The sequence below is a fragment of the Aythya fuligula genome, chromosome 3 (genome assembly GCF_009819795.1).
Source record: "Aythya fuligula isolate bAytFul2 chromosome 3, bAytFul2.pri, whole genome shotgun sequence".
Lineage (NCBI taxonomy): Eukaryota > Metazoa > Chordata > Aves > Anseriformes > Anatidae > Aythya > Aythya fuligula.
In genome coordinates this window covers 58,750,744-58,763,674 of record NC_045561.1, presented here as the reverse complement: position 1 = coordinate 58,763,674, position 12,931 = coordinate 58,750,744, and the positions used below count along the sequence as shown (strand labels likewise).

The 12,931-nt window shown below is 38.9% G+C and overlaps 1 protein-coding gene across 3 annotated transcripts in view; it reads left to right on the top strand.

Moving 5' to 3' along the window:
* IBTK (inhibitor of Bruton tyrosine kinase) overlaps nt 1-11,636 on the top strand; it is a 52,624-nt gene extending 40,988 nt beyond the window's left edge. For all 3 annotated transcript variants that reach the window (XM_032184120.1, XM_032184121.1, XM_032184119.1), the window contains exons 26-29: nt 2,120-2,272; nt 8,846-8,914; nt 9,018-9,150; nt 10,536-11,636. In XM_032184120.1, coding sequence (XP_032040011.1) covers nt 2,120-2,272; nt 8,846-8,914; nt 9,018-9,150; nt 10,536-10,661 — 481 coding nt within the window. In that variant the 3' untranslated portion in view covers nt 10,662-11,636. The remainder of the gene's footprint in view (nt 1-2,119; nt 2,273-8,845; nt 8,915-9,017; nt 9,151-10,535) is intronic.
* The last annotated feature ends 1,295 nt before the right edge of the window (nt 11,637-12,931 follow it).

Genomic DNA, 12,931 nt, shown 5'->3' with positions numbered 1-12,931 from the left:
GAAGAAACTTTAAGCAGCTTCAGGCAAGCCAGCAATTATTTGATTGCCCCTGCTAGTTGTTCAAAGTGTTTTTTGTATGTGAAATAGAAGGGTGTTACTGATCTGTGCTAACACCATATTTGCAAAGTTCTATTCTGTAGATTCACAATGGACTGTTAGAGTGTGTCTGGCAATGGAGTGAGATTTCCATGCATGCAGTATAGTCAAAGCCGTAGAACTCATGTTCCAATGAAATGAGATACTTGTCTTGGATGCACAGCGAGAACACTTGCCAGAAGGGTGTGGGACCTTCCGGCTCTTTTTTCGTTGACTAAAAGGCACAGTATATCTTCTACCATGCCCTACCTTTTCTACCAAAAGTAACCTATGGTTTCATAGTTTTGGGGGGGAGTGAAGCTATGCTACCTTCCCCAAAGAATGGTGGAAATTTAGGGGGAGATGAGGTGTAAGAATAAAAAAAGAAAAAGACAACTAAATTACTTTGATCATGATTGTGGGTGGTTATTTTTTGTTTGCTTGGTTTTTAAATTCAGGAGAGCCAATGGCTTTTCAAGAACAGAAGCATAGAGAAATTCAAACTTTCTCTTCAGAATTGATTTATATGATACTTGTCTATTTTAATGTCTAGGTGTTCGGCTTGTCAGAATTTCAGCTTACTCTGAAACATCAGCTGTCTTGGAATTTCATGCTTTGATGTTTTGCAGTTAAAACTTAGAGAAGCTTTTTTTAAAGGATGATGTTTAAATTATTTTTTAATGTTATACTGTCATTTCTGTCTAATTTGTATAAGGAAGAGCAAGCTTAAACTTAGAAACTTTCCCAACAGTATCACCTCCAAGAGTTTAAGCCAAACCATTTTAAGCCATCTGTATTGTTTTGGATAGGATCACTGGAGAATGACACAGTTGGGTTGTGGGTTTTTTTGGTGGTGGTGATGTGTGTGTTTGTTCTTGTTTTTTTTGGTGCAGTATTGCAAATGGATCTGATTGCAGTACAGAATTTTCATGAAGATAGGTAGGCTATTTAGATGGTATCAGAGGAGGCTTCTGTGACGGCATATCCTAAGAAAACCATTTGCCTACTCAGTATAGTAAGTTTTGGGAACTTCTGGTCAAACACTTGCCCAGACTATTGGATGCCAGCTGTTAGCACAAACAGAGGATGTGGGGAATGGCTCTGAGTCCTATTTGGTGGTTCCCATTCTGCTTTATGTGTCTACGTATAAAGTGTATGGCATATGTGCTGCTGATGCAATAGGGGAAAAAAAAAGCAAATAACGCTGGGTAGTCTAATGTGGTTTAGATATCATATATTGCATTCAGATGCTTTTGTTGTAACGTTTTAATTGCCTAATGTTTTTCTTAATTTATATACCACATTGATGTAGTTCAAACATCTTTGACATCAAGTGCTTCCCTTCTTACAGTAGTTGCACAATTAATTAGCATCGTATAGGTAGCTTGTTCTACTTCAATGGTATTTATAACTAATCGTATAATTAATCTGTTATTTCTTTGAGTAGATGATGAGCAGATGGATTCTAAAATGTATTTCATGTTTTTGATGTCAATGTGAATATTTGTTTGAAATGAATGGGACTTCTCTGGTTAGTAAGGTTAAATGTAAGCACATATATATAGAGTTAAGTCTAAAGCCTTAATGGGGAGGGGTGAAACTGAGGGTAAGTACCTTAATTTCTGTAAATAAATCTTTGGATCAGAAAGCGTTAAGAGTAGCTATAACTTTAAATTGCTGTGTTTTCATAAAACTTTATTTTTTAATGATGATATGCAGGCTCTAGTTCAGTAGCAGTGTATGTTATGCTTATGCAAGTAAAAGAAAATGAAGCGCATGAATTTTGTGAATTTCTTCTTAGGTTAAGGGATTTTTACAAGTAACTCGTTCAGTATCTTGGTTCTGTTTGACAACTGTGTCTGTTAATTCTGCGAAAGTCCAAAATGCTTAAGTACCTTAGAGTAATGAACTTATCTGATGTTTACCTGTTTGATCCAAAGTGACGTTTTAGTGGATGGGGTCTAGCAGGCATAAGGGTTAGATGCAGAAGCTAAGATCTATTACTTTATATGTGTATGTATTTATTTATGTATTTATTTAAAAGGTCATCTTCATCATGTTCTGCTTTGCCGAAGTCATTCCGTGATCTTGTAATGGAAGAAGAAAAATGTGTGAGTGTGAATAATTCACCTGGTACTGGTATCAAAAAGGCTGGATATAAAGGAACTGAGGATTCACCGGTCCAAAACACCATAAAGTAAGTCTTTTCCTAATTGAGAACTCTTTTTACAAGAACCACAATAACCTGTTTAAATTTTTGCTGGAATGTGAAAAGATGAAATTGCCATTTTTTTAAATCCTGTAAGCATTCTTCTAATGATTCTAATGGCTTTAAATGTCAATAGGATTTCATGAAGGAAATACTATGAATTGGAAACTTAAAATAGACTAAAAGAATTCAATGCTGCTGCTAATATTTTGTTTGAAGTGTTTGTCTGTACATATACACACTTTGGACTACAAACAAAATACGCATCTGTATGTAAATAAGTACTGGTGGGAGAGAGATGGGATTTTTTTGGAGATTGTGTGTGATGGAGCGGTGTCCTTCAAAAACAGGAATAAAGCTGAAGTTACTGTGGTAAGTGGAGATGCAGGAAATAATTGAAACACAAATCTGAAGAAATAACAGGTGTCAAAAGTTTAATTGCTAGCAAAATAGCAAAGGTTTTCATCCCATGGGAGATGGCGTGGCTGGTGATAAGGGAACTTGCACAGGATGCCATTGCTAGTTTTGTCACATGTGGTCTGTGATCTCCATAAAGTCACTTCATTTCCTTTTGCTTTGCTTTGTATAGTCTGTGGAGTCTGGCCTGTCTGCAGGCTCGCAAACTGGATTCTTTGAGCTGAGTCCAGGCATGATACGTTAGTTGTCTGAATATGATACGTTAAGCTAGTGGGAGCCTAGATGACCGACTATCATCAGTCGGAAAAGAGGGCACTTCCAGAGCTATTTCAGGTTGTTTTGAATCGTCTCTGAAGATGCTTATTTCTCTCTATTAGGTATAAAAAGCCTAGGTGACTAGCTCATCCATCTGAAAATTAGGAATTGCATTTCTACTTTGAGGTAATTTTAATCGTTGATTGTACAGTTCTTGTCACAGCAGGCTCTGACTTCTGCCAGTGGCATTCAAGAACTATTTCACTGAAGATTAATTATCCGCATCCTTTCCTCTTCCTTTTTAAGAAAAGGAAATCGAATGTGTGTAGAGCATAAGTAATTCTCATCTCTCTCTTGATGTCAGACTTACTGATACTACACAGCTACTGTTTCTGCTTTTTCTTTTTTTTTTTTTTTTTCTTCCCTGGGTAAGCTGTGTAGTAATTAAACTAAAACTTATTAAGTCTTAAATCTAAGAAATTTTGAGGGGTTGTATAAATGTGCTTCCATGCACTGTCTCCTTCCAGTTTCTGCAATCCAGAAATTTTCTGTAGATGAACAATGTCATGAATGTGGAGATGTGAACTGGATGGGGTCCAGAGGCAGATCAGTGTTGTTTCCAGGGACAGCTCAGCCTTGGGAGTTACGCTGCGCAGCTGTGTGTATGTAGCTCATAATGCAAGCTAAAAACATAGGCCTGACATGACTTAACTTTGTTGTGGCAGCCTGGGTTGTCTTCACTGTGTTACTCCAGGGAGCAGTGAAGAGTCTTAGTGGAAACATGTCTCTTTGGCTTCGCATGGGAATGGCCTACTTTTGGCTTGGCTAATATTGAGCTAATAACTAGTGCATGAGTGATACGGTACAGCAAAACCCAAGAGGTTCTGCAGGAGACCAGCCTCTGTGTTCTTTTTCTGAGAGCAGTCATTAGGTCACGGAGGCACCAGACCTGACATGGCTTCAAGTGAACAAATCCTCAAGAAACACTGGGAAGTCGAGTGTTGGGACATGTCGGTGGCTGTGCAGGAGTCATGGCAAGTTCAGCCAGCTGGGTTAATCAGGCTGGTTCAGTACTGATATTTGGCTGCTTTGTTTCCATGCAGAGCCACTTACATCTCTGCATCAGTCTTTAATTTTCGAGACTTCCAGGTTTCCAAGTTTGATGTTTTTAGGGCTCTTTTCCATTTTTCTATATATCCTTGCTTCCCGTTTCCCCTCTGTTCCTTTTCTCCTAGTCATTTTGGTGCCAGCTAAGGAATTAATCTAGCATGTTGAAATATCTGCAGTTGATTTAATATCTGGAATAAGCTAGCAAGAAACACAGATGTATGTATGTATAAACAGCTTCAAAATATCTGGACTTCTTCCTACATTTTAAAGCCCTACTTATATTGAGGTAGATGACACAGGTACTTAAACTTGTCATTTAATTGATCACTAGAGTGTGCTGTGACACTGGAACTGTGACTGGCAGTTAGTGGAAGTTTGTGTGTGTTTTCTTTTCTTCCTCCGGAGAAAAACTCTTTATGCTCTAACAGACTGGTTAAGTACAGCAGTCTATCTTGACTTGTTTATGGTAGTGCTGTGAGTTCTTTGGATTTTGAGTGGGAAGGAGAATGTCTTTCAAATGGGCTGGATAGGTGCAGATTATTGTCGATGTGCAGGAAGGTGAGCATTATTAGAGCGGGTGGAAAAAGGGAAAGTAGAGATGACACCAGAATAAAGGCATTCAGTAAGCTGTACAAACATGCTCTTAATTAAATGAACTAGCAAGTTCTAAATTAACTAAATGAACTAGAAAATCATCTTTTCCTGTTCTCTGCCCTTCCTTTTCTTTGATTCTTTCCTGGTTTTTATTCTTGCTTTATTTTTATGATCTGTAGTAAAATCTGGAAGCTGATTTATCTAGACTTCACACAAAAGTAGTCCCCCTGTATTGAAATCATAGAACAACTTATAGAATAATTTAGAATCTGTAGTCCAGCCTCCTGCTCAAAGAGGTCTAACTAGATCACGTTGCTCAGGGCCTGGCCTAGTTGACTTGTGGTATTTCCAAGGATGTAGATACCCCAGCCTTTCTGGGCAACATGTTCACGACCATCTCCAGGGTGTGTTTTTTTCCTTACATCTTACTTGGACTTCCTATTTTGCAGCCTGTATCTATAGTCTCTTGTTCTACCTCTGTGCACCTCTAAGAGGATTCTTCTTGCATCTTTCCTCAACCCTCCAGTGAGGTAGTTGAAGGCAGCAATGAGATCTCCCCTTTGTTTGCTCAGTCCTAGAAGGCAGCAGTTCTTTCAGAGTGTTTCCTGCCATGTGTCCCTAATCTTGGTAGCCCTCCACTGGACTTTTTCCAGCATGCCAACATCTGTCTTGTACTGAGGAGCCCCAGAATAGGTAAGATACTCTGTAGCCACATAAATGCAGCACAGAGAGGAAGAATCATTTCCTTTGATTGTATGGCTATTTTTGCTAGCCCAGTATGTCATTGGTCGTCTTTGCTGCAAGAGCATGTACTGGTTCATCTTTACCTTGCTGCCTGCTCAGACTTTGCAGGTCCTTTTCTGCAGAGCTGCTTTCTAGCCAGTTAGCCCCTGTCCTGTACTGCTCTGTGGGGATATTCTCTTCCAAGTACGTAACTTTACATTTGCCTTTGAATTTCATCAGTCCTCATTTGCCCATTTCTTCAGCCTCTTGAGGCCCTTCTGAAGGGCAGCCTGGCATTCAGCACGTGGACTGCTGCATGCACCCCCAGCCTGGCCCCATCCATCTCTTTCTTATTAGGAGCTGAATGTGCACACCATCCTTCCTTCCAGATAACCGAAGACATGAAACAGTATTGGTTCCAGTATCAGTCCCTGTGAACCACTACTAGTAATTGGTTTCCAGTTGGACTTCATATATCTGATCCAGCACCCTTTGAGCCTTGCAGTCCAGCCCATTTTCCACATATCTCATAGTACGTTTACCCAGTCCATATTTTTTCAAACTGATTGCAAGGGTGCAAATTATGTGAAGGCCGCATATAACTATTTGGTTTGCAAAAGCAAAAAAGAAAGATAATGACATCATCTGCTTTCTGGTTGTGTCTAGAGCCAGTCACTCTTTCATAGAAAGCAGGTTTCCAGATAATTTGCACTTGGTGATAAATTCATGCAGGCTCTTCCCACTCACCATCTGGTCTCGTGTGCTCAGAAATGACTTGAGGAACAACTTACTGTACAATGTTCCTGGAGATAGAGGTGAGACTGATCAGTCTGTAGTTCCCCACATCCGTCTTTGTGAAAAGTGGGTATTAGAACATTTAGCTGTTTGTAGTCATCATGAAACCTCTGTGGTTGATTGGTTGTTTTTTCTTCCTGTTATTATAGAAGCACTTCTCTTTGCCCCATACATCTACTGGTTGCTTCAGCTCCATCTGAGCTTTTGGCTCTTACAACTCTGTCCCTATACAGTGAGGTAATGTTTCCATTTTCCTCCTGTGTAGTCTGTCCCCGTTTTGACTGTTGTCCCATTTGTATCTGAACTCAGTCTAGAGTTGCCTGCTCATTCATGCCAACCTCTGCCATACTTACTTGCACTCAGACACATTGGAATGATTGGTTTTGTGTCTGGAGGAGGCTGTTCTGAAGATCAGCAATCAGTCCAGATCTTGTCTGCGAAGTACAGTTGTATTCCCTCTTTTTTTTTCTTTGCAAGGTTAGAGATTACGTGTAGGCTCTCAGAAAATGATCAATGGAAAACTCAATGCCAGTTTTTCCTTCTCTGCATTTATGACAATTTAGATTGTTCTTCATGGAATCTAGAAGGCAATAACTGAAAGCTCTTCCAAATAATATTCGTCCTGTGTGGTATATGGTGGCAGAAAGATTTATTTCAAATGGAAACTTGTCCAACATATTTCTGAGTCAAGATTTTTCTCCCAGCCACATACTTCTGATTCGTGATCAGTACACCATGGATTCTCCTCTTTCTCTCCAAGCTGAAAAATTCCCATCTTAAATAGCTGCACTTCACACAGTCTCTTTTGCTTGTACTTCTGAATTTTCTTTCCAGTTGCTTTGTTTCGCAGGCACTCTGTTTACATTATCCTTTCCTAAATTAATAGTAACTATTAAATTGGTTTATCACACTTACCTGGCGTGACCTGATACCTTTCTTCAATAAAGTAGGACTGTCTATCCTGCTATTAGTTTTCTTTAACCAAAGATAAAACAGAAGAAAAAAGTTACTGCTTTTCTATTTCTTTTCCCCCATCTATTCTTCAATCCTTGTGGAAAAAGAATTAAAATTAATAACATCACTTACTATAACTGTGACTCTATAGATACTCAGTGTGGAGACTGATAAAGCAGATTTGACCTCTTTTGCCATGCAGCTCTTATTTGTGTCAGTTCCTTCTAATTTCTGGAACAGTGGTTATCCAGAAACACTCAGTTTGGAAAGTACCACACCTTTTTGGCTTCCTCTCCATACAGTGTCTCACTGGCTGTCTTGCTAGAGTCTGATATGATCAGCATTACTGAAAATGGAGGCAAGTGATCATCTTGGCTCATATGAACTGTACTTTTCCAGTGGAAACACAGAAGCAATATGAGCTGGCAGAAGGTAGATCTGCTGGGTTTGATTCATGGGAGTGACACTGCAGAGATCCTCTTTTGAAGTCCAGTGTTGTGCCTTGGCAGATGTTAATGTTTGTGTTCATTCTGTTTATTGAGTATTTGGCTGTTCGGTGGGCAAAATTAGCTTTTGTGACGAAAAGCTGGGCATGGTTCATTTAAATGTCACTTTTGGTGATGGATGTTTCTTTCAGCTTTTTTGACATCCTGCTCTCATTGCTTAGCAGTAGGAATCGTGCTTCTTGTTGTCCTTGGAGTTTTGTTCTGGGGAAAAAATTCCAGGCAGAGAACTTAGCAGTTACTGGAATTCTCTTAATAGATAGCATTCTATAGATGTTTCCTCTTTTCCAAGAGTTTGTGGCCACTTACGAAGGATTACCAAAGCCTTGAAGAAAATTGAGACTGATTTATTGAAATACCAACACCATTAGAGTACTTCAGCGCCATAGAATAATTCAGAAAAAGTCTGCTAGCATTTCATATTATGCTATAACACTTTATTAGACTTCTGGAAAGTGCACATGTTGCCAAAGATTTTAAATAACAAGAATAGGTTTCTCTCATCTTACTGATGTAGAATTTTTTTGACACACATACTTGTCTCTTAAGGCATAAAATACACCAAATGTGATTTCTTTTTGTAGACAGGTTAACATTTTACAAAGGAATAAAATGTCTTCTTGTTGGGAACTCTTTATTGGTATTTCAGGGTTTGTTTTTTCAATTCCATAAATTCTAGTTGTATGCTGTCCTTAATGAATATAGGAGGTGTTTGCAGGCTACACACTGAAAGTCCATAATTTCTGGTATTACACTTCAGGAAATAATTTGCCAGTGCTTTTATAGTACTGGCTCTTTTAATGTTTTGATTTGAATACAGGGGTTTTTATACCTTAAAGACATACTCTTTCCATGTGAATTGCAAACAGATCTATACTAAATGCTGTTAGTGTATAATTCAGTTGACTATTTTCCACGTTAAAAAAATAAAAAATAAAAACAAAACATGTTCAAATGCTCAAAAGTTGGGAAATGCCAGTTAATGCTCAAACTGAAAATCTGTGAAGTTCTGGTAGTCAGAAATGAGTATCAAAGTGTCCCCACTAGCCACAATGTCACACTTAAAGCCAAACTCATCATTACTTCGCAATGACTATCTTATGGAGGAAATAAATAAATAAAAATTTGTAACTGGCTACTCTGAATTCATAATTCATTATGATTTAGGAGAATGCTTCGTCAGTGACTTCTCCTTACTGCCTTTTTCCAGGTGGACAGCTAGAAGTAGCCCAAGTCTGGAAGACCATGTTCTGGATTCTCCGCCGCTAGAGAATCATAAGTAAGGCATAAACTGGCATAAACTCTGGTGTTTGCTTTCTGTGTTTTGTGCTGACCTTGTTTCTGATGTTGCCTCATAATCATTAGCTTTTTTTTCTTTGCAGTCCTTGGTTAGCAACATCGCCAGCTAACTCTCCTGTGATGGCACCCGTCATGTTTGCATCTATTGTAGAGGAAGAGCTCCAGCAAGAAGCTGCTCTTATTCGGAGCAGAGAGAAACCTTTGGCTTTGATCCAGGTAAAGTGCTAATTTACTGTGGCTGGGTAAACAAGGATTTTCCACTGGTTGTTACAGAGATGAGTTTTTAGGACTAATTATGTATTGATACACTCAGTATCATGTATATAATAGTAAATATAATTTAATAGCTTCACATCGCTGTTTGATGAGGCAGGCCTACATTAATGTCAAATTGACTATTGAGCCCACAACTGATCAATTCATAGAATCAAAAAGTGGTTGAGGCTGGAGTCTCCGTAAATTGTCTAGTCCATGTCCCTGCTCATAGCAGGATCAGCTGGAGAAGGTTACTCAAGGCTTTTCCCTGACAGCTTTTGAATATCTCCAAGAATGGATGGAGACTCCACAGCCTTACTGGGAAGCCTGTTCCTGTATCCAACCACTCTCAGTTTAAAAAAAAAAAAAAAAAAAAAGCTTGAATGCAATTTTCTGTATTTCAGACTGTCACTGGACACCACTGAAATGTCTTGCTCAGTCTTCTTTACTCTCCCATCAGCTGTTTATACACACTGCTTAGATCTGAGTTTTCTCCATGCTTAGCAACTGTAGCTGTCTTAGTTTCTCTCCCATGTCAGATGCTCCTATCTTTTTGCTGCTTTATTGTTGCCTTTCATGTCGCTTGCCAGACTCAACTCCATCTGGCCTTCTGCTTTACTAAATCTGTTGTGCATGCTCAGACAGTGTCTGTGTTTTTCTTCTGGGCCATCTGTCTCTGCTTCCACCTTGTATGTGCTTCCTTTTTGTGTTTGTTCTGTAAGGAGTTCTTTGTTATTGATGCAGCCATCCTTCCATTCTTGTTTGACTTTCTGTTCATTGACAGACCATTCTTGAGTTTAGAAGCAGTGATCTTAAAATCAAACAGCTTTTCTGGACTCTTCTTTCAAGGGCCATGTTCTATGATTTTTTTTCCAAGCACATCTTTTATCAAATTGTCTGTTCTCCTGAAGGTCTAGGGTGTTGTGATTCTGCTATTTGTCTTGGTCCCTTCTCTTGAGATCCGGAAGTCTGCTGTCTCAGGGTCACTGCAGCCAAGGCTGCCCTTGAGCTTACCATTCCTGAACAGTCCTTCCTTGTTTGTGAGTCTGAGATCCACCAGTGTGATCAACGTCAGCTGGCTGATCACCTGTATTAGGAAGTTGTCACCAATGCAAATGCCCTAAGAGCAGATATTAGGGTGGCTTAAGTTTCCCATGAGGACCAGGGCTTGCAGACACGAGGCTTCTTCCAGTTGCATGAAGAAGGCCTCATCTACTGTTACTTCCTCTTGAGGAGGTCTGTAGCAGACATTCTCAGGGCCCCAAAATCCTGTTTGTAACTGTGGTGTAATTACTGGTATAAATGTAGATCTGGCACTGAAATACATATTCTTTTTTTCCTTCCAGATTGAGGAGTGTGCTATTCAAGACCTATTAATGCACTATGAAGCTTTTGACAACCCTGATGAATTTGTGACTGTTGAAAGGGCTCCGCAGGGACCTATGGCAACACCTATGTGGAACAAGCACTAATTTGTACTGTTCACAGTCCATATTATATGTGCACTTCTGAAATCCTAACTCTTTTACAATTAGAATGGGACTGGAAGAACACAAATCATGTAACTTTTAACATCAGCATTAAAAATTGCACATAATCAGTAGGTATTTGGTAGAGAAAATGGAAATAATTTGTTCACTGTGTCCTTTACCCACAGTATATATTGTATGTATGTTTTGAGAGAATTTCTTTAACAAGGCCTATTATTAGTAGTGTCACATGAAGCTGTAGATTGGAAATGCGTTTGCTAATTTAAATTGTAAGGGTTTTTTTGTTAAATTCACAGGTGGCTGAAAAGCAAGTGCTTATTTTGTGATTTAATGTGGAATTGATTGTGCAGAATTATACATCTTTAAAGTTTTTTGGGGGGGGGGGGGTTATGTTCTTCAGAGCATTCTGGCAAATTGGGAATATGATAAAAAGTTTGTGCTTGACCTTAATGTAAAAGTACAGTTTGATAATGCAGTTTTTCCTTAACTTCTGTATGTAAGCACTGGTTCTCTTACTGCTGTGACCAGTACTCTTTACTGTTATGCTCCACAACGAACCTCGATGCTGTACCTAAGTGCCCAACCATTGCCTGCTCTCAGTTCAGTTGTGCATGTTTTTTTCACTTGTTGTGAGACTGGCCTTAGAGCAGTCAGTTCTGTTGTGAAGTAAAGTACACAGTTGAATGCAACATGGTGGCACTTAATTAGCTCATCTATAGTCTTATTCTGGTGAATATGGTACAGTTTTAGCACCACTGTGTTTAAGGTACAATTCACTTGAAGTGCTGAGGAAGTACAAGACCCGTTTGTTCATTGTTAAAGCTATGGGGATGAATGCTTGATTGTGGAATTTGCAAACTCCTAACCTGCAAAGAGTATCATAGGTGCATAGGTGGCTTTCAGTATTGTGTTTTCTGAAGTTCTCTGTGCCTGGTTTAAACAAATTATATATATATATATATATATATATATATATATATATATATATATAAAGAAAAATGGGGAAAAAAAGAAGGATAGCCTTATCTACAATATTCTGTCTAGTTTGTTTGTATAGGTGTGTTTGAACTTCCACTTTTTCAATAGTGTCAGTACTCATGAACTCTGGAAAACTGGAATTGAGAGAGCTACAGAAGATGAACATAGAGAATTGATCACTGTGTGATAAGAGTTGAATCTTGAAAAAAAACCAACTGTGTAGATATGTCTAATGGTTTCAGGTTAAGCTACACCAAAAATCCCCCATGGAAGTTGTAAACAAATGCAATAAACCATAAATTCTTGATTTACACAAAGTTAATGTACTTTTTTGTGCTGTTTATGTATAATCAATGCTTTAGGTAACTACAGAGTAATATAAAAGTTTCTGTGTGTGAAACAAGAACTATAGGATCTGTGGAGCTACACAGAGAACAGAAGATGCAGATGTTAGTTCTGTTTTAAATTCTACTGCTGATTCATCGATACATTGATGAGGATACTTTCATTAAGTGCTTTGCTTGATGAACTGCTGTGCCTTAGGGCCTGCTGAAACTATCCTGAATTAAAAGAAAGCTTATGTACTGTGAGAAATAGCTATAAAAGCACCAGCCTTTTCCAGATACGAACCCAATTTGTTCTCAAGTATAAAGTAGTCACTGTGTAAAGAACTCACTGGTTCACTTTGGGGATGGCTTATACGGTACACATGAAAGCCCAAACAAAAATCTGTTACCTCAACAGACAAAAACGTCTTTCTGTGGAAGTGGTAGAACTTTAAATTCTCAGTTGCATACTTTGCTTTCATCTAAAGCCAATATCGTTTCCAGGGATTAATGTGATGTAGGTGTATATATTTTATATAGACATAATAATCACATCATCAAGACTGAGTGGAACCTCTGGAGATTGCCCAGTCCGAATGGAGACTCCACAGGTTCTCTGGGTAATCTGTCTTATGTTTGACCATCCTCACAGTAAAAAAGCACTTTCACATTTCAACAGAATTTCCTGTATTGCAGTCTGTGCTTTTTGTCTCTTCTTATGACACGGTGTACCTTTGAGAAGAGTCTCTCCGTTTTCTTCCCTGTCCCTCCCTATCAGTTATTTACACACATTAAAATCCCTCTGAACGTTCTCTTCTATGGGCTAAACAGTCCCTGCTCTTTCAGTCTCTCCTCATATGTTGGATATTAGGAAGAACTTCTTTACTGAGAGGGTTGTGAGGCATTGGAATGAGCTGCCCAGGGAAGTGGTGGAGTCACCATCTCTGG